Raw genomic sequence first — 27205 nt, 5'->3', positions numbered from 1 at the left:
CATGAAGTGAAAAAATATACCATGAGACAAATATGGTGAGAAAAATGTGCTCTGAAAATATAAATATAAAAGGGTAAAAGTTACAATAAAAATATACCTTAAGTGAAAAAGTTAAGTCCTCAAAAATATTTCCCCTGTTTGCTATAAAGTCACTTCTGTACTATGAAATTGAAAACGAATGAGCATTGATACAATCTTTGCACATACCACCATCGCATCATCCTATAAAAAATTTTTTAAAATATTTTCATAAAATGTTCACCTTTACAAGAAAATTACTACCACTCGAATTCATGAGAAGTATTCACTGGTATAAACATCTTGACTACATAATCATTTGGAAAGATATAACTTGGATACAATGGTAAAATATATACTATGGACACTCTTTATAAAGTCTTCTGATATAATATTCAGATACCTGATATACAATGTCTGGTCCCATCAGTTTCCATTTTGAATCTTACTGAAAAAAAAGTGCTTGGAAAAGCACAGAGCAAGAACATCTGATGACATGTAAAAGCAAATGCAGGACACTTCGGCAACCATAATTTATGTCAGCGAATTCAGCAAATCATGGACTTGACACTTTCTTGGCAAAAGTGAAATTTTAGACAATGAGAATGAACTCCTCAAAAATACAATGATTTATTTGCTATAATTTGATTAAATTTGGAAATCCTAGTGACATAATACCATTTTTCACATTTTATCATCGTATTAAGGCCCATTTCTTCATGTATTTTTTTTCTCTTTTTTGCTGACATGTTATAATTGAGTCACATATCATCACCTTCCCAGTTCCCATCCCTATAAAACTTCTAGGTAAGTATAACAGCAGCTGCTTAATCATGATTCATTTCAAATCTTTACAAAGGTTCATGATACAATATACGTGATAATGAATCAATTCTGTTAAATATTTGCACCTAATAATACTTTGTGATTTGCAAACCGTGTTCAAAACTTGCGCGAGATCAAAATTTACAATAGCCGACGTTACAGCATCATACAAATGATCAGAAACACCAAATTTCAGCCCGTCACAAACGTTTCATGACATCAGTACAACTGTGGATTAAATCTCTGTAAAAGCCGTTTCTTCATTCACAGCTTCTTGATTCACACTCTTTCAAGTTAGATGATAAATATGGCAGCTGCTGATTTCAATGAGGCAGCTGCTTGAGTCCTCGCAGACGAACAAGGAAAAGAATACCAAAATGACTGCTCCTCCTTATTAAGATTGCTTACTGTGTGGGTAAATACTTGAAGAAATATAGAAAGTTGCTGATTTGCTGTCAAGTTCAAAGCTTCAGCCCATGAGCACCCTTGGATGCAACCGATAGGTAAAAGGTTGGTGTACCACTGTATTTCTCCTGCGAAAAAAAAACCAAGTAAATATACATGAAAATTTTTTTAGAAATAAAGTAAAATTATAACATATCATGACAATGTGGTCATTCAAAGTGTTGTGTCAAAATGCTGATAGAAATATCAACATCAACAGATGTACATGTACAAGTACTTTCCTATCTTATGTAAAAATATAAAGGTGATGGCATGAAAATAATGAATTTGATTAGATTAAAATGAATGTTTCTATTGTGTATCTCGAAAATCATTACTTTTTTTGTTGATAAAAAAAATAACATGACCACTTGCATCATTGTAAGTATTAATTGTAAAAATGTCACATTCTTCCAGAGTGAAAAGTTTATGTTAAAAGATTTATGAAGACTTCAGAATAAATTCAATGCCTGCCTTACGATCTTTTCACATCACTTAATCATAGCTTGGAAAATCAATTACATTGTTCCTCTTTCCTGTTTTTTGTTAGCAATCCAAAGCGTGAAATCACAAGCATGGAAATGGGACATTAATGCAAGAGAAAAATTAGGTACAATGGTCATTTCCTTTATCTATGGTACATCTACCCACATAGCTCCATATCAATGTATAATCCAATATGTACTTCATAATTTTCCTACAAGGTATATTATATCACATACTCTACCTTCAACTTCTTATTCTTAATGTGTAAGCACACAATTTGAATTTCAATATAAAACATATTTTTCATAATGCCTAGCACAGGCACAGAGCTCAATGACCTGTACTCTGAACTATGGTTTAATTCAAACCATAGTCCATCTCGCGGCTAAAATTATTATGGGAAGTGAAGAATTTAAAAACATTAATTATCGTGTAATGTGTTTACTGGGTTCTTGTTAGTGGTCAAAGCGTGTAGAAAACTATTGTATATCCTTCCAAGACAATTTAAAATGATCTAAGAATAGAGAGTGATGATCGGGTGCCATGATATTTGCTCCACGGCAAATTCCATTCAATGGAATGGCCAACTTTAACCATGGATTTGATACTATACCCTACCCTTAATATAACCCTAATCCTAACATAAAACCCTCTTGCAATCCTGAACCTATATCTTAGTCGAAATAAAGCCCAGAGCGATTGTCGCCGGCAAATGTTGTGTCACCTATAAATTGATCATCTTATTATATGACTTTGCATCACACTTGGTTATCCATAATTAAGCCACAAGGCCCGTATTCTGAACTGGTTTAAAGTTGTGGTTTAGCTATGGAGAGCCAATTGGAGCACAAATCCCTAACAGTACACATTCAATTTATTAACTCATAAGACACCCAAATTGTTCATAATTGTCTGGGAATGATAACTGAAGTATTTTCTCCATTATGAAAGCAAAAGGATACACAATAGTAAACATAATGTACAATGTAAACAGAATTTTTGAACTTTTGGCTCCCCATAATTTGAGCAAAGTTAGACCATGGTCTAAGTTAAACCTGACTTCAGAATACAGGCCAAGTATAAACCATGGTTTAAGTTAAACTGTAGTCCAACAAATGGGCAGATGGGTTCAGTTCACACGGCACTTACCTTGATGGTTTGTACAGCACGTTCGATAGCATCCTTCTTGAGGAGCGTTACCGTGCATCCTCCAAAACCTCCTCCCGTCATGCGTGATCCATAAACACCATCAACTGACATGGCCGCCTCGACCAGCTGGTCTAATTCTGGACAGCTAACCTCGTAGTCACCACTAAATACAAAAGGACAGAAAATATATTTCTAAAAAACAAGAATATTCCAGTCCAATAGGAGAGATTCTAACTGCTGTAAAGAATTCTTGGCTTGCATCCAGTAGATACAATTTATGATTCAAAATTCAATTTCATTTTGAAGTTCTCTACAAAAAAGACACACACACACTAACACTATAGTTACTCATATTAGACAAAGATAAACTATGTTTCCATATTGCATGTTCAGACTGAATAGGAATGAGAAAATATGTGGGAACCAGCAGGATTTAATCCATCATCTCCAGCAGACTCTGCCAGCAGGCCATTACAGGTCATGGGCACTCACTGGAATGATTACAACAACATATACCTCATAATCTATTCTCAGTAAATATTCACTAGTTAAAGGTCAAGTCCACCTCAGAAAAATTATGATTTGAATCAATAGAGAAAAATCAGATAAGCACAATGCTGAAAATTTCATCAAAATTGGATGTAAAATAAGAAAGTTATGACAGTTCAAAGTTTCGCTTATTTTTTTAACAAAATAGTTATGAACGAGCCAGTTACATCCAAATGAGAGAGTTGATGATGTCACTCACTATTTCTTTTGTTTTTTATTGTTTGAATTATACAATATTTCAATTTTTTACGAATTTGACGATTAGGACCTCCTTGCCTGAAGCACAAAATGTTAAAATGGAATTCCACGTGTTCAGGGAGGAATGAAACTTCATTTCACATGACAATGACGAGAAAATCAAAATATTTCATATTTCATGTTATAAAATACAAAAGAAATAGTGAGTGATGTCATCAGTTCCCTCATTTGCATACTGACCGAGATGTGCATATTACTGTTTTGTGAAATGAAGCGAAACTTTAAAATGTCATAACTTTCTTATTTTACATCCGATTTTGATGAAATTTTCAGTGTTATGCTTGTTGAATTTTTCTCTTTTTATTCAAATCAAGTTTTTTTGGGGTGGACTTGTCCTTTAAGAAATCCAATTCATATTGAATGTCATTTTACTAATGCAGGGACAACATGTACTCAGAATCTGGTACATAAAACAAGTTTGAAAATATGGAACAAAAAAAATATTGTATTCCCCTTTCTGACCAGGATAAAATATCTTACAATCACATTCTCTTTACATAAGGATTCTTCAGCAGCTTAGCAGCAAATACAGTAGTTATCTATTTTTATGCTCTTACTTCAGTTGTCCTCTTAAAATTGTATGAGTGAACCAAAATCTTGTGTTATATGACAGTTTACAATCATTGTATATTCATTTTATTATTCCTTACCTACAACAGTAATTTGCTCCTTGCGAAAACTTATTTCAATAATATGATAGCAGCCTAATTCATTCAATTCATTCACTTTATAAAATATTTTGTGTGAATTCTTGCCAAACTACATGTATTGACTCTTAGAATAATAAGTAGTAGGTGTTTTTTTTATATCACTTTTGTTATTTTGTTTGATTTACTGTGTATGTTATGCTTCTTTTATATGTTTACTTTTTATTGTATATATGGACCCCATGGAAGAACAGTATTGTCATGTTGACAAAATTGAATATGGGCTTCCATCCGTTTTGTATTCTTTTATTCTTATACGGAAAATAAATACTATACTGCTATACATACTATTCTATACTATACAATTATGTTGCCTATAGCAGGATTATGCCTGGATGGCAAATTTCCCCTTTTACCTTTTTCATTGGAAAGACAATAAATTATATATTATAGCTGAGTAAGGAAATTCTAATTCAAAGTCATTTTAATAATGCATAGAGTATTCAGAATCCTGTATATTCCAAAATTTAAAACAGAGATAAATGAATGAAGATCTTCTGTCCCGTTTTCAGGCCAGGATCAAATATCTTTACAAATCTTTCAGGGACACTAATGAAGCTAAGCAGTTACAAAAGTGGCAGAATGTGGAAAGATGGTCCTTGTATAATTATGATAAGCCCAATAAGGTGACTATGGACAGACACCCCTTATCTTATAAAGATCTTATAAAGGACGTTGAAGCACAATCTACACATCATTGTTTATTCATCAAGACTTATCAAATACACCTTGTAATATGTAACAGTCAAATATTTGTGACAATGTGCACAGGGGAACATTCCCTGAAAGGGATTATTGGACATTTCATCCAACAAGTCCTAATTTATATGACAGTTTCCATAGTAACAGAGCTTCTCAGCCAATCAAAATCAAAAGATTGTGGAGCATTGTGGCCCAGTGGATTAGTCTTCGGACTTTGAAACAGAGGGTCGTGGGTTCGAATCCCAGCCACGCATAAATTCCTTCAGCTAGAAACTGATCCACAATGTGCTGCACTCAACCCAGGTGAGGTAAATGGGTACCAGTAGGAATGCCTGAAAAAGCTGTGTGCGCTATGAACCTCTAGCTTAGCTAGGTAATATAGGAGCGCCTTGAGTACCTAACAAGGTGGATATGTGCGCAATATAAATACCCTATATTATTATTATAACTTGTCAGACAACAAAATGCTACCCAGGTACATTCATATTTTCCTAACTATATGATCTTGTGAAAAATAATAAATTAATGTGATTATAGTACTTAACAAAACAGAGATGGAAATGCTAAAAAGGCTCAGTTACTATGGCATGACAATGCTTATACTTAAAGAAATGCAATACAGGAAAAGAGTGATTTCCAGAAACTGGTAGTCATTTTTAGCAAAAACAAAATCAGCATGAATTATTGGGTAAAAAAAAAAAACAGTTATTATTTTCCCAAACTGCTACCTGTTAGCAATGCCATTCTGCTTCTCACCTGAGTGATTTATGACTTTCTACCATCAACTTGCCAAAGAGGTCATAGTCTCCCTTTTGCAGCGCTGTTGCAGCCTCTGTTGTCCTCCTGATCTCACCAATCACATGACGTGCTCGGTTAAACACGGTGACATCCTCAAAATTATTATTAGCATCTGTAATAAAGATCATCAAACATCTGAAAAATCTCTTGTGAATTTAAAAGCAGATTTCTGCACTCATAAAATTCAAATTCCTATTTATACTAACATGAACCTACAGTTTTACAACTTAAAGCATAGATTTGCACAAATAAAATTCTTGACTGGGGTTTCGTTGGGATTTCCCAGGTTATTCAATTGAAATAGTAATTTCTGTCAGATCAGTATGCTTGCAGAAACAGATTGCAATTAATTGTGGATTACAATTAATTATAATTTTATCACAATTAATTGTGTATCTAAAATCTAACGCCCCTTGTAGACTTGCAAATGGACTAGAGACTTTGAAGATGTCGCCACAAGAAATTTTTGAGCACTTTTAGTTTACAAATGAGAGTTTCTGTGGAAACTTAAAACTCATGCATGTATTTCTGTAGTGTCTTTACATATCATGATTACAAAAAACAATAGGAATCAAGTTGCATTAAGGATGGGAAATATCATTATCATTATTTGAATCTATTTACAAAAAATACATGAGAAGTATAAATGCTTTTCATCATCATCATCCGATGCAAGTAAATATAAAAATGGTATATAATCATGATTTGAAAATACAAAAATTTATTGTGAAATCCAGCAATGTCAGAGAAATGAAATTTGATCATATGTCAAAACTCCATCTGATATTTGTATGTCTATCATGGATGAGGAAGAAAGACTACGCAGAAATCTATTCTGCAGCTGCACCAATAATTCAATCATACTGGATTTCAAATCAACCAGACAATGTAATTAGGACTTTGATATTTGTTTAATATTCAAAAGATAACTCCGTCTGGAACAGGCTTCTGTAGACTTTGCTTAAATAACCTAGTTATATCCAGTTGAAAGTATTGATGCCTTGTGACCCCAGGATCTCACCATTCAATTCCTCTTCGGTAGCATCCCTGAGACTCTTCTTGCCCAGCATAGCAGCAGCCTCTTCACACTGTTTCCTCCTTGTGGGGTACTCACTGCCCGTAAGCTCGTGCTTGACGTTGGAATTTGTGACGAGGACCACCACATTTGGGTCACTAAGGGGTACCTGGGTGGTACCCATCGTCCTATTGATGATGAATTCAAAGAAGAAAAACATTTGAGAGACAGAAATATCCAAGAAAGAGCAGTGTGGAAGGAATAGGATAAACATCAATTTTATTTCATTGTCTTGTGTTATATGTGCTATATAATGTTGTATATTAATTTGATAACAGAAGAAACATGTATGATGTGGATATCTAAGAACAAAACTTGAGACCTTGTTAGTTAGAAATGAACATGAAGTGATAGCTGCCGTCAATTCAGCATCTTTAAAAAAAAACATGTCAAAATATAATATTAACATATGAAATATATACAATCATAAATATATCCCTTATTATTCCATAAACTGTAAAAGTTTGTACAGAATGACCTATGATGACACCACATGATTGAAAGGAAAATGTTTTCTCTGCACTGGGTAAACTTACCTACAATCCAACAGTAAAGCACTTCCTTCCTGCGCCATCACAGAGACAAACTGGTCCATGATCCCACACGGCATCTTGGGAAAATCATGTTCTGCCTTCTGACAAGCGAGGGCCTTCTCCGTCAGGTTGGATGCTTTGCATCCCGTGAGTTCCTCTAGGAATGTGTAGGTAGCCACCTCCAGGGAGGCAGAGCTGGACACACCACCCCCAAGAGGTACCGATGTCACAACGGCAGCATCAAATGAACACAGTGTACCTGGAAGCAAAGGTGTAATTAAATCAGATATTTTTTCAAAGGATATGAAGGGTAAACTTACTCAAAAACTTGCTTTTTAATGTTCCCCATATTTTCCCATTTCAACAAGTCATCAATTATACTGAAACTTTATTCTATATATGGGGCAAGGCCTATTGAGCGCACTGTGCTTTTATCTGGTCCAAAATACTAAATTCTATCATGTTTCATATTTAGTGTAACTTTTCTATAATTTTTTTTCATTTTAACCTGTAAATATGTGAATGTTTTGGGTAAATGACTTTATCAAATCATATTTCTATTTCCTATATACTTCATTTTCCTTTCTCTTAACCGCTAAGAGGCAATTTGCAAATTTGAGGTATATAAAATTGTTATTATTATTATTATATGAATGCATAGGCCTAATGTGTAATGTTATGAAGTCAATGTATAATGGGTTTTTGACCAGTTGATCATGTAATACTCCCTCCCTCTACCTCTCTGAGCTTTCTGTTCTCCCCAATACAAACATACCTTTGAAGTTCTGTACCACACCCTTCACATAATTGGCCCATTTGGGTAGACCAGGTTCTAGTGGCTTTTCTGCGGTAGGAACAGGAAATTCAGTGTACTTGGGTTCATCCGTTCCTTCAGCTGTGGTCAGAACGCGACAAACTCCAGACGATGTCTTCCGTCCTACCAGAATTGTAACCTGCGGCAATGCCTATTGATATTTGAAAAATATAAATATATATTTCAGATGTGATTATACGACCTATTTTTTTATACAACACATTTTATGTATCATTGCTTCTATCGAGGACTGGTACTGGACTGGTACTGGGCTGCTCCATAGGCCCCGCTTGAAAGGTGTATGCAATATTTAGATTTTTACCATCTTTTAGTATCATTCTTTTAAAAAAAGGGCGAAATCCGGCATTGAATTAAGGAGTACCAATATACACAGAAATGTAAAAATTGCTTAAGTTTAATCAACTTGCAGCAGGAACCTGTAATAAAAACATGATCCCATTCCATAAAGGTTATGAAAGTCTATTTACGATGGCATACAAGTACAGTTCAAATTACCACATACTGTAAAAACAAACAACCTTCTTTCAAACAAAATAGCACAGTAAATGTATCTAACAGCCAGAGCTACCAAGTCTCACGCATTATGCGTGAGACTCAAGCATTTTGGACTCCTGTTCATCCCCTTAAATCTCTGTCTCACGCAACTATGACAGCCTATCCCCATATACATTGTACACAATGTCTGTGATCTCACTCAGATTCACAGAAAATCTCACGCATAGCTGGTCTTTGCACTTGGCATCTCTGCAGTAACATCAAAGGTTTATTCAGAAATGGTATCTTATTGTTCATTCAGGAAATTACGAGCCATGTCTTTGAATGAGTTTTTTTTTCAAGCACTGATGGAAAGAAGGAAAAGTACAATATTTTATAACGCATAGGCATGAATGTTAACACTGGACCTACATGTACTTCAGTTCTGGGGGTGTTTCACAAAGATTTAAGTATGACTTAGAGTCGCACTTAAAATGCCAGTATGTGTGAGTTGTAAAAGGCATGACCACATTAGTCAGATCATGTCAAGAGGACGCCCACTACTGCGTTTTAATCAATAACATTGCGCGTTGCATATCATGTACGTGTCAACATTTACATGTACATGTAAGTACAACTCTAAGTCATGCCTAAATAGTTGTGAAACACCCCCCTGGACTCGAATACTAAAGTTAAACCCTTTATCAAAATATCAGAGAGGATCTAATTGCACGATAGTAGTTCACGATCATGTCAAGTAAAGATCACTTTCAGAAACCTCAAGTACATGTACAGGCCTACAGTGGAGCAGTGCAACCAAGGTTCAACTACATGTATCCTGATGACCATATGTAGGGTTATGCAGGTCAGAACATGTGATGATAATATAACTGAGAATATCCAAGCGGCAAAAGCGGTAGGCCTACTTCAGGCTGAAAATTGTTATATTTTAATAAACAGAGTTACCCCACATTCACTGAGCAAAATGATGAAAATATCATCAAAATCTGATCTGAATAAATTATTTAACAGTTACTGAATTTTGAAGTTTAGCAAAATTTTGTTAACACAATTATATACACACCATCATGAACATTCAATAGTAGTAGTCAATTTAATATTTTCATTCTTGAAAGAAAAAATTTTAAAGACACTAATTACATATAATAAAATACAAAAAAAATAAGTTGGGAATATATACTCATCATGATCGAGCTTGCTCATTGGGGACACGCATACATGTAGAACATGTAACCATGAAAACATTTAAAATCTCCTTAATTTGTAATTTGTCTGATTTTGATGCAAATGCCAGTATTTTGTTTGTCTGGTTTTACTTGATACTTAACATGTAGCCTACATGTAAGTTTAAAATCTGATATAACTTTAAGCCCACATGTACATGTAGACAACAGAAGCCATGATTTTAAAGATGAAATTCAGTTCTGGATTCTGGTTTGATTTTAATAGTGGATGAAACTGTTTTCAAGTGATTGGGAAAGCTATGCATGCTAACAAAGCATCTAAAAACTGGTGTTTACTGTCTAGCATTGAGAAATCATCAAATACTATTGTCAGGTTTCTACTGAAGGTCATATTCGCATGAATCACAGCGCGTAGATGTACGGACTACTGCAAATTGGTTAGCCTACATGTACATGTAACTAACCTTTAAGCTGATCAACGTGACTCAGCAATAAAGAGCAAACAGTTTGAAACCTTTGCAGAAGAACATTTCCAAATATACTTTCTAGATGTCATACAAATGATTTGATAGCTCCCGTATTATTATCAATTCTTCATAAAAAGTCCTTTCTCTTAGGTTTAAATACAATACTAAACTTATGAAAAAGAAAATCATGAATGATCAATGATCATCAATTTTATAGAAAGTTGCAGCAATCTAATTCTTGATCATCTTTCTTTACCAGCAACTTGCCAATGTGGTACAGTAATATTTAGTGTTCTATCTCACAGGCTTTGGTGTCTGTACAAGGATATTTAACCCTAATTCTCCCGGGGGGGGGGGCCATAATGGCCCGCTCCCCTCGACAATTATCGCGATATATCTGCTGCGCAAAATATTTTGACCTCGCCGCTCACTGACTTTTTACTCTGAAGTCTCGCGCAAATTTTGAGACTAAATTTGTGACGCCCGGGTACGTGGTTACGACATTACGCAACATTATGTGAGTGCATGTCAGACCCAAAATTGCTCATAAATGTGATTTCATGTACAAATCCAATGAAAATTGTGTATTAAGCCAATATTCATAAATGTATCATGAACTACTTTTACTGACTAATCTTCATTAATTTTGCCTTGTTTATGATCAGAATTAAGTCAGGAACGATTTCCATCAAAAAACAATAAAGAACAAAAAGTGAAAAAACAAAGAAATACATAAGAAATTAAAAAAACAATAAAATACGTAAGAAATCGGTCATGGTACCAGAATTTTTTCATTCACGATTGTTAGGAATGCTATAAAGAATATTTTCACCAAAATTAGCATTCTAGGAGCTTTATTTAGTAAATCAGAGCAAAAAGTATGATTATATGAATAAATTAGCATAATTCATATAAAATAGAAATGAATTCAGTGAAATTTGCCAATGCAACTGCGTAGATTACGTCATTCTCTTCCATCATGCAAATTTTCGTTTTGATCGTGCAATCTGCGGCCGAGATCTTAAGGGGGGCCATAATGGACCTGTAATGACAAGAATCAAAATACCCCGGGAGAATTAGGGTTAAAAAGTACCGTTATGCAAAATAACAAAGTAATACTTCAATTTTCCTTTCAGCTACATGTAAGTTTACAATTTTTTCCTGAAGGTGCTGGTCTAGTATGAAAGATTAAAAATTTGAACTCCATGTGACCCTTCTCAGAGTTTTGTTCCTCAAGTTCAACAATTGAGAGTTCAATGATTTGCGTCATTAGATCACAATCAAAACATCAATTTCCTGGAAATATTTGAGTTCATCATCAATCACAGATCTGTAGTATTACTGATGAGTCTAGGAGTGGTTTGCTCAGAGTAAACATTTGGCACTGATCAAATATTGGCATATAGATAGGGAGTGTAATTTCACAGTTATCACTATAAGGTCATTCATCTAAAATGTATGCTTTATGTCTGCTAGATATCTGTGAAGAAAAAAAAAGAAAAGGGTGACTTGTGAGTGACTGATACAATTCAAACACCACTTCTGACTTGAAAATGGATCAATTACAACAGCAAATTTAATAACTAATTCCTTGTTTATATCAATGAATTTTAAGTTTTTCATCAACGTTGACACCGATCACTGAAACTAAATTGTTACTATGTATAGAAAAGTAACGTTTTCTCTTACTTTAGATAAACAGTATTTTTCTCAATTGAAATTTCAATGAACTATTATGAGTTTTATGACACTGAATAACAGATAAATAAGCTCATTAAAATCAAAGCTATTAAAGAGAATAACTAAAGTTTTTAATAACATTCATCATGTGCTACCATATGACTTTACATGAGATCAATTTTCCCCCACTAATATGAAAATAAAAATCAAATGAATCATAAAAATATACCGGTAATGGTCAAAGGAGTTCTAAACTTGATAAAAGTAGGAAGTTAGGAATGTTTGGTACTTGTAATTGGTATCATAATATGAAAGAAATTAAGTTTCTACATCTTTTGTGTACATTTTGTATTTTGAGCATTTGTATATTTCAGAGGTGACTGTGTATTTGAAAAGTAACCAAGCATAGGATTTGGCAGAATCTTCAAACAAAACCCCACTGTGAGATAACAAATTTTATGAAACGGGGCCAAAATAATCGGCATGGTAACTTTGGCATAAAGCCATATCATAAAACATGGGAAAAACACAAACATACAAGAGTTGAGAAAGGTTCAAATATTCCATGAACTTTAAATTTGTACACATCTAATAGACATTTCATTACCTGGCATAAAGGTGGAGGTGTGGGGTTATATAATAATGAATATCAAACAAGGAATCCTTTTCTAATATTTAATTCTCTTATTTTGGAATTTGGATTCCATTAAAAACTATTCAGATAAAAAAAATAGTATTATCATCACCATCAAAATCATCATCAATATTTCACCCCATGAGTTTGTACAATTTCATATAACTCCTTTATTCAGATACCTGTTTTACTGACATGCTTGAATTTCTGGAACTCTAGAATGCAATAGCCTACTACTGAATGTACCTGTACACGGTACAAGATATACGTGTACAGACACGATTCAATTAGCAGTCATGGAGTCATGCCAAATTTTGATCTGATAAATAATGTCACCTTTATTTGCTCACCTGTGCTATTAACAAATTTTCCATGGATGATATTTCATAATCTGCTTTATAGTGCCAGTAGTAAGCTATAATATGTGTACCATACTTGAGTGATGCATGCCGATGGTAATAAAAAACATTGCGCAAAATGTGATAGGGCTTGCTTTTACAGTTAACCCTGTTTAATTGGTACATAACATCATCCCTTCAGCGTACTAAGCGTAGTTTTTCTAACTCTAATTCTTATTATGTTTTATATAACATGGTGATTTTTCAAACACTGTGTTGTATTCATCCCCCCCCTCAGTTAAATATTTATAGTATTATTCACTGTTCACACATATTTCTTTTATGTAAAAATACCAAAGATTTGAAGGAATCTGTCTCTACTAGCACTTCGCTACCTTCTGGTTCCTTCTTAACAACAACATTCAACCATACACCTATTTTTTTGTTAGATTATGAACATTCTTGGAAACTGTGACTGGGATCTTAAAAAAATGTTATAACATTTGTTTTAGGTTTATACACGTACATGTATGTCACATTTATGTCTTGAAATCTATTGTTTGTATTCTTATTTTGTCTTTTATAATGTAAGCAATTACATCTGTATACTAGAATAGTTATGTTTGTGCTGTGATGTTATCACATTGTAATCTTATTGTTATTGTTGTTAAAGGTAAATGCTAGTTTTGGTAATGATATCAAAATGAGTTTGTACAGAATCCAATGAAATGACCACCAAAGTGTCTGTTTGTATAAATAAAACATATGTGCCAAAGGATTCTGGAAGAAAATGTGTAATTGCTGAGAAATCAGCAAATAAGCACAGGATTCGGGTAGAGCGCCGGGCCCGACATTCGAAGCAATAATTAAACACTGTCCCACGTGCGCTGTGTTGGGGATCTTCAGTCTGAACATTTTTCAGCGTAGATTTCAAGATTTCACAAACTTCAGTTTATGTAACGTTACCAGATCTAGATCCTCGATGATATACTGACAATTAAGCCTTGTTTTACAGACTTTCTCATGAAATCAGTGTTTACTGCAACTACTGGAATTTCTCTTTAAGTAGATAAACTCAAACTCAAATGAAAGTAATAGTAACACATGTGGGCCTCCAATCTTCATCTTACAAATGAATATACATGGTTTATGCAATCCATCACAATTACCGTAAGCAGGAATAAGCAAATCAATACAAATCATACAATGCCATTATTGTATAATTGTTTGTGTACAAGATTAGAATAGATTAATTCTTAACTTTAAATAATGCAACCAAAATACAATAATCCCACTCATGACAATCTGCGAACCATGTTTAGAAAGAATTCCAGCTCGATTGAGTGGACAACCACAGAGAAAAGCACTGTCAAGTCAGAAAAACGTAAGGACACACAGGATTAGCCAAGTAAGGATTGCTTTATTTTCTATTTTATAACTTAACCTTAATAGTCATGTCCACCTCAGAAAAATGTTGATTTGAATCAATAGAGCAAAATCAGACAAGCACAATGCTGAAAATTTCATCAAAATCGGATGTAAAATAAGTTGACATTTCAAAGTTTCGCTTATTTTTAACAAAATAGTTAAATGAACGAGCCACTTACATCTACATGAAAGAGTCGATGATGTCACTCACTATTTCTTTTGTTTTTTTATTGTTTAAATTATTCAATATTTTAATTATTACCAATTCAACGATTAGGACCTCCTTGCCTGAAGCACAAGATGTTAAAATAATGAAATTTTACATGTTCAGGGAGGAATGAAACTTCATTTCACATGGCAATGACGAGAAAATAAAAATAATTCATATTTCATACAATAAAATACAAAAGAAATAGTGATGTCATCAGTTCTTCATTTGCATACCGACCGAGATGTGCATATACATGTAACCGTTTTGTGAAATGAAGCAAAACTTTAAAATGCCACAACTTTCTTATTTTACATCCAATTTTGATGAAATTTTATGTGTTATGCTTGTTGAATTTTTCTCTTTTTATTCAAATCGAGTTTTTATTGGGATGGACTTGTCCTTTAAATTGATTTAGTTAAAGTCAATACAGCCATGTTTTCACATAGATATCTAGATTACTATGATGGTGGGCCCCAAGTCTGTGCACCTAACAATTTGAGTTCAGATTTAACATGATTTTTTTCTTATTACACAAAATCTTTGAGTTGATAATGTTCCTTATATTATTAAGAGTAAGTGCAGGTACCAAATTTCTCATCAAAAATAAAAGAAAATATAGGATTTTCTTGAAAAAACTGCGGGCAGTCATTTTCAGATTGAAAAAAACAATGGTACCCCATGTTTGCGCACTCATTCACTTTGCACGTTTCGGGGATTTTCATGACAAAGGCTGCATTTTTGAGGCTGTCACATGAAATGCCCTGAATTTATTATTTTTCCACCATTTTGAGTCGGATTTTTTAATGAATACCTGCCTATGTATTGCATTCGTAAAGTTCGTGCTCGTTGCGTATCTTCTTTAACTAGAATCGCGCAGATACGCGGGTGCGCAGACTTGGGAGACCGCGCAGACATGGGGGAACTGACCATACTATCTGTAAACCTCATTCATTGCTCTAGAATATGGAATTCAGGCTTGGTTTAATAACAGTTTAACAATATACATTAACATTACCATGACCATTTTCTTTAATTATAATTTTCATATCATGTTTCATATACTCAAATCACTCTAACCTAGTAAATCGATTTGTTTGGGAATGCATCGTGATTGACAAAAACAAAAGCTTGGCCGAGCCCCCGACACACCCACAAAACAAACACGAGTCGCACACACGACACGTTGGCACGTACATCATCACACATTTCCAACGAAAGTTTTCATGCATGCTTGCCGCATCTCCGGGCACTCACCATTGGGAAAACAAACCCATCGTTGTAATCCGTGTGCTCACCGATCAGATTCACTCGTCCAGGGGCACATCCTGCCACGGTCGCCTTTTCTCCAAATTTCTCCTCAAATGCCGAGTTCGCCTTGCCCAGTAGTTCGGAGACGGTTTCTACAACTGTGATGCCGTTTGCTGCCATACTGATCGTACTCAAAATCTCAAATTAACTGACGATTTTGCGGAGTTGGTTTCGTTGTCTGTTCTGCTTCTACTTGTGGATGACGAAATTTGCGCCGCAAGCAAAGTAGCCGCGCCGGCCGCGCGCTTGATATCGGCGAGGCATGCATTTCGCAAGCTCAAGGCGCGACGATCGATGTCGGGAGGGGGGGGGGGGGTAGACTCATAGAGAAGTATATATCTCTATGGGTAGACTACATTTCTCACGATCCAGGATAATCCGGGAGGATAATACCACCGGATCCGGATGTACCTTGATCCCAAAAGCTCATCATAACAGATGAATGATATGATAGTAGATATAAATAATAACGGTATATCCCAATATCATAATAGAGTTACTCACGGGATGTTATGAAAATATCAAAATGTCTAAAAGATTGGGTCTGAAAACATTTGGACTAAACAATAGAGAAATATGAGAGGAATTAAAAGACATGTACATGTATATATATATTACAGTATATTGATGAATATTTCTGACCTTTTGGAAATGAAAACGCATTACCCTCTGCCACTGACATAAATATGAGGGTGGGTGTGTTCAACCAACACATACATGGGGGGGGGGGAAGCTTGGGGCAATATATACCCCTAAGAGTTCCATGTCCATGACCATTAACAAAAAAAACTAAAGAGAAGGAAAGAAAGAATAAGATGTTATTTCTTTGAATATTATGTCAAGATCTATCCGACAAAATTTAATTTTCATTTTGAACAGGTAAACAAAAAATTGCTTGCTAACTTAATTGGCTTGTTCGGGACTTCTAAGGATGTTATTTTTCACATTGGCCATGCTGCCCCCCCCCCCTCCATTGTTTTTAACTCATTATGTTTCTCTGCCCACTGCCTTTGAAATCCCCCCATCCAATTAGTAACATTTGCATAATCATTTATTTAGCTTTTCTTTAGAAAAAAAGAAAACACAATGATCATCAATAAGCATATCTCAATTTTGAAGAAATAGCAATTAACTTAAAAATTGGATGGATCTTTAATTATTTCAAAAGTTGGCCTACATACGATTCTGTATACTCAGTTTAACAACCCTTAATTGTTCAGACTCAATAGTTCACCTTGAAAATACTTAAACACATAGAAAGATGGGAGAATAATGATAAATCAAAGATTCAAATAACTTCAAAATTAATGACTTCATCAAAGTAACTGAAACTCTGGAGGAAGATAAATATATTTTCATCATTTAGAATTTAATGTTGATTGAATGACAAGTACAATGATATAGGCCTTTGCAGCATATCAAACTCATCAAGAATTCCCCGATTCATATCATAACTACACATTATAAAAATGAATAATTATCTATTATGAATTGATTATCCTAATTATCAATATCACAATCGCATAAAGAAAGGGAGAAAAAAAACCCAAAAACCTGGATGGATTCTTAGCTGGACACATTCAACACTTAAAGCTCATACAATTTCCAGATTTCATATCACATACATTAGTGAACCAAAAAGTAAACTCTGATAACATGATATCAATTGTATTTTTGGTAGAAAGTGGAATATTGGAGATTTTCTTTTTAAAAATTACTTGTTTTTATTTGTAGAGACAAGTGAAAATGAAAGTTTGTCTGGATCCATGTATAATATACAAAGATTTTCATGTGATAAAAATAACATGCATTTTTGTTTTCAGGAATTTTCAGCGGCAGATGTAGGATATAAAATTGGCATGTTTCATTTACAAAATTCAATATCAGAATACATGATATGGAAGCAAAATAAGAAACTAATCATGTTTTCAATAATTAATCACATATATGTATATATACTACTTCATTAATTGATCAATTGCACTTAATCATTCTGTAGTTATATATAGCTACAACTAAGTCTCTCAATCTCACTTAAGAGAAGAATATTGCCTTGATATGATATTATTAGAAATTTATCACCCTGCACCATTCAATAAAATTATTGGTCCAAATTCACAAAGGTGGTTTTTTAACTATCGGTTGAACCCATGGTTTATGCAGATTTCCTGTATAAATTACGCTTATTCACTGCATATGTTAAAAAAAAATGTCCAATGCTGACTGATGCGCGCTTTTGTCACAGTGCGCAGAATTGACGCCTGTTGCCATGGCTTAGTATGCTATTTTATTCATGAGTCCACTGTTTGAAGAGTGGACTCATCAATTCAAATATATGTGGTAAATAAGCGTAATTTAAACAGGAAATCTGCATAAACCATGGGTTCAACCAATGGTTTAAAAACCACCTTTGTGAATTTGGGACATTATATTTCATAAAAATATAAGTATCAAAAGTAATATAAAGGTCTTTCATCAAATTTTAAATATTTATTAAATATTGAATATCTATTCAATAATTTTCAACTTTCATAAATTCAAATACAGCTGCAACAATTTAAGGCATATTAAAGTTGATCATATTGCACAAAGTACAAAGCTATTTCTTTTGTATGATTTGTCACAAACATTATCAAATACTATACTTTGATTAATTTAAATCATAATCAAAGAACTTGAAAAATCATCTGATTCAAATATATTAATCTCTTTAAGATTTTACAACTACCGAGGCAATTGAAAGTTTTCATATTTTAACTTGATGGCAATTCCATATCATAATAAACCTTTTTTTTCCAACCCCCATTTTTCCTCCATTTTAATTTCAATTTATTACCTTCGCAAGCTATTATCATTTGAGCGCATTAAAATTGTTCAGATGTCAATAATTTCAAAAGGGTCCCACATAGAGGAGGTTGGATCAAAATATTTAATGGAACTGCCCTTGAACAATACTGATTTAAAAGCATAGAATGGAATGTTTAAGTATACAAATGATATAAAACATTTTTGGAATTGTAAATCTAAAATCCTAGTTTAACAAAATTATTATCCTGTAAGCCCAAGATATATCATTAAAAAAATATTAATGTGAATTTTTACAAGTACCTTTAAAAGGAGTATAACTGAATGCATTGAAGTGTGCGCTACTTCTATATTGATGGTACACCTGAAGACAATAATCAAGACAGCACCAGATCAATTTTTTTTTCGATATTGAACATCCTGAGACATAATCCAATACTAAGAATACATATATCAAAATATTTCGTAAAAATGTATTATTTGTACCTGTATACATTATTCTCACGATTTTTAAAGCTTAAAGTAATGTGGGTATTTTTCATTACAAAAAACATATATAAACATGTGGAAAATAGAAGATTCTCACGATTTTTAAAGCTTAAAGCAATGTGGGTATTTTTCATTACAAAAAACATATATAAACATGTGGAAAATAGAAGATAATTTCCATCTCTAGAAAAGAAATAGCAATAAATTGAATGATAGAATTATTCTAGACTTCAAAATGTCATTACCATTTCCTCCCTAGTGAATAAAATGTATGTTCGATACAAATGTGCTGATTACTTTAGAAACAATTTTTTTTAGGAGTGTCAAAGTAATTTTATAATCCATGTTTAAGTACAAACTGAAAGAAAATAATTTCCTCATGATGTATGCATGAATAGAAATTTCAACAAGAAAAACAAAATTTACAAATAAATGTAGAGAGGGAATATAACATCACATTTTCTGTGGCATACCCCCCTCCCTTCAATTATTTGCACTAGCTCTTTTGCATTGAGTTGCAGTTCAGAGGTATTTAAGTACATAGACGAACATGAAGAGTAACACCTGTCCTGGGTCCCATAACACAAAGCTTAGAAATCATCAAGGAATATATTTTTTCACAATTGATTGCATTGAATACAATGTGCAATTAATCATGAATATCAAGCGTATGACCCTGGTTCCCATCCTTTTACTTCGACCAATAACTTTTAAGTTCTGTAAACAATGGTTTACAAGCAACAAAATGGCATTACTGTGAGTTACCGATAATATCCATGCATACATGTCTTTTAGAGATGAAGAATAATCAAAGGCAGTCAGTAAATCTGTCCAGGGCCATCTGACAAAGACTTATGATTGATCTGATCAACATCAATTACATGGAAATCCTTCCATATCATATTTTTTCTGCAGGAAATCTGCACAATGTCCTTTTAAAATAAAGAGAAGCATACTGAACTGTCAAAACAATGATGAGTATACATCAAATCTAGAAAACATCTTAAACAAACATGTAGTTTGAATGTTGACTATGCTGGCTTTCTACAGTTGCGGTTGATCGGATCAATCGCAACACTTTGTAAGACGGGCCCCTGGATTCCATATCAAAATCAGCTGCTAACTCAAGTGAAATCATTTAGATTAGACAGGAATGATTAGAGCTATTTAAACCAAGTGGTCACTTAATCATCAAGATATCTACAATTTTGTGACAATGGTACCACCATAATGCTAAGAATTCTTCATGCAAACATGGTCTCTGTGTGTCGCATGCCACTGTGCTGGGCCATCCCACTGTCTACCTGCCGGATGCTCTCAGGCATGGCGATTCTTGATGATTAATTCTTTTTTTTTTTCGATACGTTGATGACTTAAAATCGTTGAGGCATTTGATTATACACAGAATATCCCTCATTCCACCAGATGCATATTTGTCTACATTTAACAGGAATCAATTAATCTCTCTGTGCATTTTTCCCCATTTTTATACTCAATATTTCAATCTCGTATATTTCATCACATCATATATTTCATAAGATTTGTAGTTTCCAGTTTTGTTAAGGTGGCAGCAGGAATAAGCCTTTGCCTTTCTTGTTTCCTCTTCATTCATTCATATTTAATTTTTTTTTTTTTTCAAATATTTTTCAGATTATGATATTATATTAAGATTTTCCATGTTTTTTAATGTATGTTTTTTTAAAATGTACCTTGTTTTTTTCTTCTTCAAATGATGAATGGATTAAATACTTTCAATCTATCTACCTTTCTTTCTTTAAGCTTTAAATGATTGATCTGTTCACTTTAATTGTGATTAGGCCTACGGGTTAGGCTGATGAGATCTTCTGGATAGTGCCTTTGGTTCCATCAAGAACAACATGATCTCCTAAAAAAAAAGAAAATACAGAAAATATAACAGTCTCTAAAAAATCATAAATAGAAAACATCATGTTTAAAGCTTAAGTAATGAGAGGTCTGGGGCTGTAACACAAAGCATAGCAATGATCGTAGAACATTTTTCTATGATTTACTACAATGTACAATCAATCACAAAAGTCAAGCGTACGATTAATCGCTAACCTTTGTATTACGGGACCCTGGAGGCCATGAATTAAAGTTTGAAAAAGGGAGAACAAGTGCATTGTACATGTTGATATGTAAAATATATTGATTGCCAAATTATTCACAAATCTTCATCTTTTATTTTATGCTATACATGACACAATGAAATAACCATTATGAACTTCAAAACTGATGTAGAATTTGAAATGAAAAAAAGTGAATTAAATCTGAAATAAAGAAGAAAATAACAAGATGAAGATTTTTCCCTTAGGCTATTATATTTCTTTCATCATTGGCTTTTGATCCTTTAGCTAAGTAATGGACCTCATAGTTCCTGTATTACATTGAATTGAGCTAGTAAAAGAAATATCACTTAGATTAATCAACTCAAGCACTTACCTGACTGGAATGAGGTTGTTGCTCCTTTAGCATTGACTATGCATGGGATGCCATACTCACGAGCAACAACAGCACCTGAAAATATATTGTTTAAAGAATAATTTACAAAAGCAATCAATTTCTTAAAATGTATGTGCCCTCTTAATAACTGCGGCTACGGTAATGATATTTAAGTCCTTTGGATACACATAGAGAAGTTATATGCTCTACTATCATTATTATTATGATCATTATCATAATCATTATCATTATTATTACCGGGTATTATTATTATCATTTTTATTATCATTATGACGATGATGAAGATGATGATGCTGTGAGTACATAAATTGTTCTCACCATGTGAGATGAGTCCTCCTAGTTCTGTTACCAACCCGCCAATCAGAGGGAAATAAGGACTCCAACCAACATCTGTGAAGATCACTATCAAGATATCACCAGACTGGAAAAACAAAAATTTAAAAGAGACGCTGTAACCTTGGACCCACAATTTTAGATAAAGATACTGAAAATGAAAGAAATTGATGTCCCAATAAAGAATAACATGGAAATGAATAATTTAAATACATTATTTGATGGTACTATTGCCCCCAGGAAAAAAATTCTGCAGATAGCCATGTGCACCCATGTACAATACTCAATCCCCTCAAAAATTTGTGCTCATTGTAACACTGCTTTAATTTGAATGACAGATTAATTTTGATATTAAGTAGAAATCTTATAGGGCTTCTTTGTACATATTCAAGAAGGGGGGGGTTAACTCATACACATAATTTTCCTACCTGGATAGTACCAGCATCTTCCAATCTTGTCACTACTCTGGCAGTACCCTCTACACGACCTTGGCATACTGGTAGCCCTGAGATGGGATGAGAATGGTAGAAATGTGGAATCAAGTTAAAGAGGTCAATAGAGGTCAAATTGATTGGCTATCAATTTTTAGAAATACCACAAGGACAATTTCATTAAATATGTATATCCGCCCCATTAATGCGGCACCTTTCTGAAATTATTTGCCTCTGTTTCTGAACAATACAACATAATATCAGATATATGATCTAAAATGATGTAAAATTATTAGATATATTCTTAATACATATTTCAGCAAATACCTCTATCATTATACATCCAAAATATGTCCTCTCCCATTACATTTTGTTACACAGTCGTAGTTAAAGCAAATTGTTTTGTTTTTATCTCCTATTTCGATGTATCATAACTCTTACCTTTCAGTGTCACCAGAGCATTTGTCTTCCTCTGTGTCTCTATCTGGGAAACAAATAAAAGATAATATCAAAATATGGAAGAATATAACATTCTTAACGTTTACACAAATAATATACTAATTAGTATATGACCACCCAATTTATTAGGTACACAGATTTATAACAATGAGCATATTCTTGAGAAAAGGAAAATTGAACAGAAACATGCAATGTAATATATTTTAGTTTACATACTTTCTGCTACACTGCCCCTATATTCCAAATATGATGTATTTCATGATAAGGTAAAATTGGAATCTTAATGGTTTCCTCCTTTCAGAATATACAAAAGGCTCTAGATATTTGTTTAATATATTATAGATATATGACAAATCATTATAATCGACAATCTAGTCTTTTCCACCTACCAATATAAACTTATAAAGTGCAAACATTATTTATGCCAGGCCAAAATCATGCAAGCAATTATACCAAGAACTTCAATCAAGCAAGCCAAGCAGCACCAATTCTTAAAAAAAACATCTTTTAGGCATAACTTGAAAGAGCCATGGTGTAGCGGCTCTGACTCTAGCCTTGTAAACAGAGGGTCGTGTGTTCGAATCCCACTGAGGTCTAGCGTCCTTTGGCAAGGTGTTAATCCACACTTTGCCACTCTCAACCCATGTGCAAAATGGGTACCCGGTAGGATGCGAAAGATATTGTATGTTTGAATTTGCCAGCGCCATTATGAGGCTGTGATGAATTCAAGGAAGGCTCCCCAGGGAGTGGAAATTGTGCACTTTTTGTGGTGGATTGAAATGAATCCGATGACCGAGTAATAATATGCTGAAAAGCATTTTGAGACATTCTGGGGAAAAGTGCTATATAAAAGCTATTATCTTTATAACTTTTGTTACTTCCTTTTAAATGATATACCTTTCTGTTGGTGATTTTTGTAATGGATTTATCTAGTTCAATCTTGTCTGTTAATGTTTTTAAATCTTCATATTTCTACGTTGACTTTCAGAATATTTCAGAAACAATTTAGACAGGTCATGTGTTCTCCAGGAATAGCCTTGATAGCCAATCGACCTCTGTTTTTTCCCCACCATATTATGATTCTGCTCTTTTAATGTTTGTTATCATGTAAATGTACACGATTGTACATATAAATTTGCTATGTGGAACTAACCACTTGATCAAGCTTGAACTTACTGGCTGGGGACTTCCCCTGAATACCTCTGGATAGTTCATGGCCATCTGGACAGGCAACAGCTTCCTACGACGGATTGCTCTGGAGAAATAAAGTTGATTCTCATAGCTATTTCATACTCCCAAGGCATGATAACACTTAAGGGGGTGTTTCACAGAGTTAATTGTGACTTAGAATCGTACTTACATTCCCATTTGCGTGTGGTATAAAATGCATCACCGCATCGGTCATGCTAAGAGGATGCGTACTACTGTGTAGTTATCAATATGATTGTGTGTTACAGACCGTGTGGCATTTATGCTTGACTCTAGGTCCTGCTTAACTTTATGTGAAACACCACAAGGATCATACATCATAAACCATATGATATAAAACTTACCAACAGTTAAACAATACACATACAAATATGAGACCTAGCTTATAGAGAAATGAAATAAATGGCATTTTGTATATACTGTATGGCTATATTCTCATCAAATAATATCCACAGATGTTCAAATGTAAAGATACACATGTACCATTAATCGGTATGTTTTTATTTCAACATATTGAAAGAAATAAATGAAAGTTATATGCTCCCCTTCAATCAAATTATTGGACTTGTTCTTAACACATATGACCTTTCCCCCACTAATTCATATCCTTTACATATAATAAATCATTTCTGGTGATTTATTTCCAATACTGGCCTAAATCAAAATCATCATCCAAAATGGAAGTTCATATATTCAATGTAAGCGAGTAGTAGATGACTGTTTGTGACTTACTTTGATAAAATCAGTGGAGACCTAATCTTCAGAAGGAGACCTATCTCACGATGAGTGAGGAAGAATATCAGATCACTCTCAGGTAACCTTCCCTAGAGGGCAAGATGATGAGAATAATTATTTGTTTTATTTTACTTCATTTGAATTTACTCCCTATCATTCATGATAAAGAAAAAAAATCAAGAATTCAAATAATAAATTAATGAAATAAAATATGAAGGTACCACCTACCATTGAACATGCAAGAACATTTATTCAATAAGAAAAATTTCAATAAGAAAATATTATTCATTTCAACAATACATAACAGCCTACGTCAACCTTCCAAAAGTCGATTATTTGACTAAGTCGAGGGATTTTTTTTTAAAAGATAGATTGTTTGAAATATGTGTTACACCTCATCTAAGTCAAATTTCCCCCAAGTCAATTTCTGTGGTCCAAGAAGTTTTGACTTAGGCATAATTATCTGCACCTCACTTCCTTGTGAATGATGTCATTATTAATGGTGTGTTTGCATGTAGATTTAATAAATGGAAATGACACTGCTGCTGCAAATTCATATTTGCAAAATTGTAATCTGTAAACACTACCAGAATTCTATAACAAATTTGCTTGCACCCAATCAAAATGGGATGTTTGAAGTAAATTGCTATCAAGGTTTGTGAAAACGGGATCACACTCTCAGGGACTGCTCAAGATTTATTCCTGAATAGCAACATAATATGAATCATTTTTGCTTTTCTGTTTTCTGAAGAGACTTTGTTCTCAAGTGCCTTTACTCTTTCCATAGGTTATCATTTTCACATTATTCAGCCATGGTTTTTACAATGTCTCTCTGTAATCATCAAATTGTACATTTAACCAGGGGAAATGTTTACTTTGAGTCACACTTTTAATTTCCAGAGGCATATGTCTTCCCAGTTATCAACTGCATCATATCATCAAAAGTTTTTTATATATTTGATTCCTGTTTTGGTCATTATGTAATTCATAAAATCCTGTATGTTGATGTTTCTGAATTTCCAAGAAGTTACATATCTTCCATTTGAATGTACAAAACTAGATTTTCAAATTAGTAAACTCATGGAATGATCGCTCAAAAAACCCCCCCAAAACATAATGTGATACCATCTGATGAAATCAAACAGTCTATGCAATTATAACCACAATATCCTCAAGATAATGATAAGTATCGCTGAGAATTTACCTTATTGGGCAATTGGCAAACCCATAATACTTACTTCTTCTACCATGAGCTGGGCAAGTCTCCAGTATCCTTCTTTCAAGTGATTATGCAACTTAACTGCAAGAGACTAGACAGATTTTACAGGGTTAAAAATGGAGAAAATGTCATATGGGCTAGGTCTTTACAAAGTGAGAAAAGTAGGAGTGTTACTCTTTGTCAATATCATACTCGATTCATAATGCTGAAATCACAAAGCTTGTTCTAGAATAAGTGATTTTTTTAAAGCTTATTTGCGAGGAAACAAACAAACACATATGATTTAGAGATGGGGAATGTGCAATAGAGAAAGAATTCCAAGTATATTTCATTGTGATAAAATCGAATTTGGGTTTATCAGACACTAAAAAGTATCAGATTCAGATTCATTTATTTCACACTGCTTTAAAATACAGATCCTTTCATGATATGCTTGTGTACATTTCAATACAATCTGAATAGATAAACAAACAGACAAAAACATATGAATGAATAAATAAGAAAAAGATAATAGGTTATTTAATAATTAATCAATTAATTAGAAAGACTGAATAACTGCATGAGTACCTTTCCCCACTCTCTGTGTCCAACAGCCACTCTAGCCTTGGGAATGAAGATCTTCAGAATCATCCTACAGAATGACAAAACAATAATGCACATTTATTTACCAACTGATACATGATTTCTTACATGTCACTGAAGACTGGTGGCCATTTAAAATTTTGTTTAAACCCTGACTGCATTACATTCCTCATTTTACTTGTATATACATGTATCTCACAGTGCATGCATATTTTCCCTTTTTTATACAGTCCATGTAACAATTAATTAAATGCAACTTTACTATAACAGCCTAAATGATGATTACACTGACTTGTAATATATTATCATGAATGTTATTAATGGATGTTTCCTGCACC

The 27205-nt window shown here is 33.5% G+C and overlaps 2 protein-coding genes across 2 annotated transcripts in view; both read right to left on the bottom strand.

Annotated features, from left to right (window-relative positions):
- Positions 1 to 768: 768 nt before the first annotated feature.
- LOC121407658 (galactokinase-like) lies at positions 769 to 16327 on the bottom strand. Its single transcript, XM_041598834.1, has 7 exons — positions 16071 to 16327; positions 8320 to 8509; positions 7548 to 7803; positions 6958 to 7139; positions 5895 to 6048; positions 2923 to 3085; positions 769 to 1376 (listed from the first exon to the last, which is right to left on the bottom strand). The coding sequence occupies exons 1-7, from the start codon at positions 16242 to 16244 to the stop codon at positions 1305 to 1307; spliced, it is 1191 nt and encodes a 396-aa protein (XP_041454768.1). The 5' UTR covers positions 16245 to 16327; the 3' UTR covers positions 769 to 1304.
- Positions 16328 to 19520: 3193 nt separating this feature from the next.
- Positions 19521 to 27205, bottom strand: part of LOC121407657 — a 44024-nt gene continuing 36339 nt past the window's right edge. Inside the window, exons 34-42 of the mRNA XM_041598833.1 lie at positions 26853 to 26916; positions 26305 to 26376; positions 25064 to 25155; positions 24299 to 24377; positions 23105 to 23147; positions 22661 to 22737; positions 22218 to 22320; positions 21879 to 21953; positions 19521 to 21303 (exon numbers count right to left, since the gene is read on the bottom strand). Coding sequence (XP_041454767.1) covers positions 21245 to 21303; positions 21879 to 21953; positions 22218 to 22320; positions 22661 to 22737; positions 23105 to 23147; positions 24299 to 24377; positions 25064 to 25155; positions 26305 to 26376; positions 26853 to 26916 — 664 coding nt within the window. The 3' untranslated portion in view covers positions 19521 to 21244. The remainder of the gene's footprint in view (positions 21304 to 21878; positions 21954 to 22217; positions 22321 to 22660; positions 22738 to 23104; positions 23148 to 24298; positions 24378 to 25063; positions 25156 to 26304; positions 26377 to 26852; positions 26917 to 27205) is intronic.

Source organism: Lytechinus variegatus, chromosome 2 (genome assembly GCF_018143015.1).
Source record: "Lytechinus variegatus isolate NC3 chromosome 2, Lvar_3.0, whole genome shotgun sequence".
Classification (NCBI taxonomy): Eukaryota; Metazoa; Echinodermata; class Echinoidea; order Temnopleuroida; family Toxopneustidae; genus Lytechinus; species Lytechinus variegatus.
This window is presented reverse-complemented; position numbering and strand designations above follow the sequence as displayed.

Excerpts from the sequence above, each read along its gene's own strand:
- LOC121407658 (XM_041598834.1), bottom strand. The coding sequence starts at position 16,244 with ATGGCAGCAAACGGCATCACAGTTGTAGAAACCGTCTCCGAACTACTG. Across the intron at positions 3,086-5,894 it reads GAAAGTCATAAATCACTCAG|TGGTGACTACGAGGTTAGCT; the intron begins GTGAGAAGCAGA and ends TTTTGTATTTAG. Across the intron at positions 1,377-2,922 it reads GTGCTGTACAAACCATCAAG|GAGAAATACAGTGGTACACC; the intron begins GTAAGTGCCGTG and ends TTTTTTTCGCAG.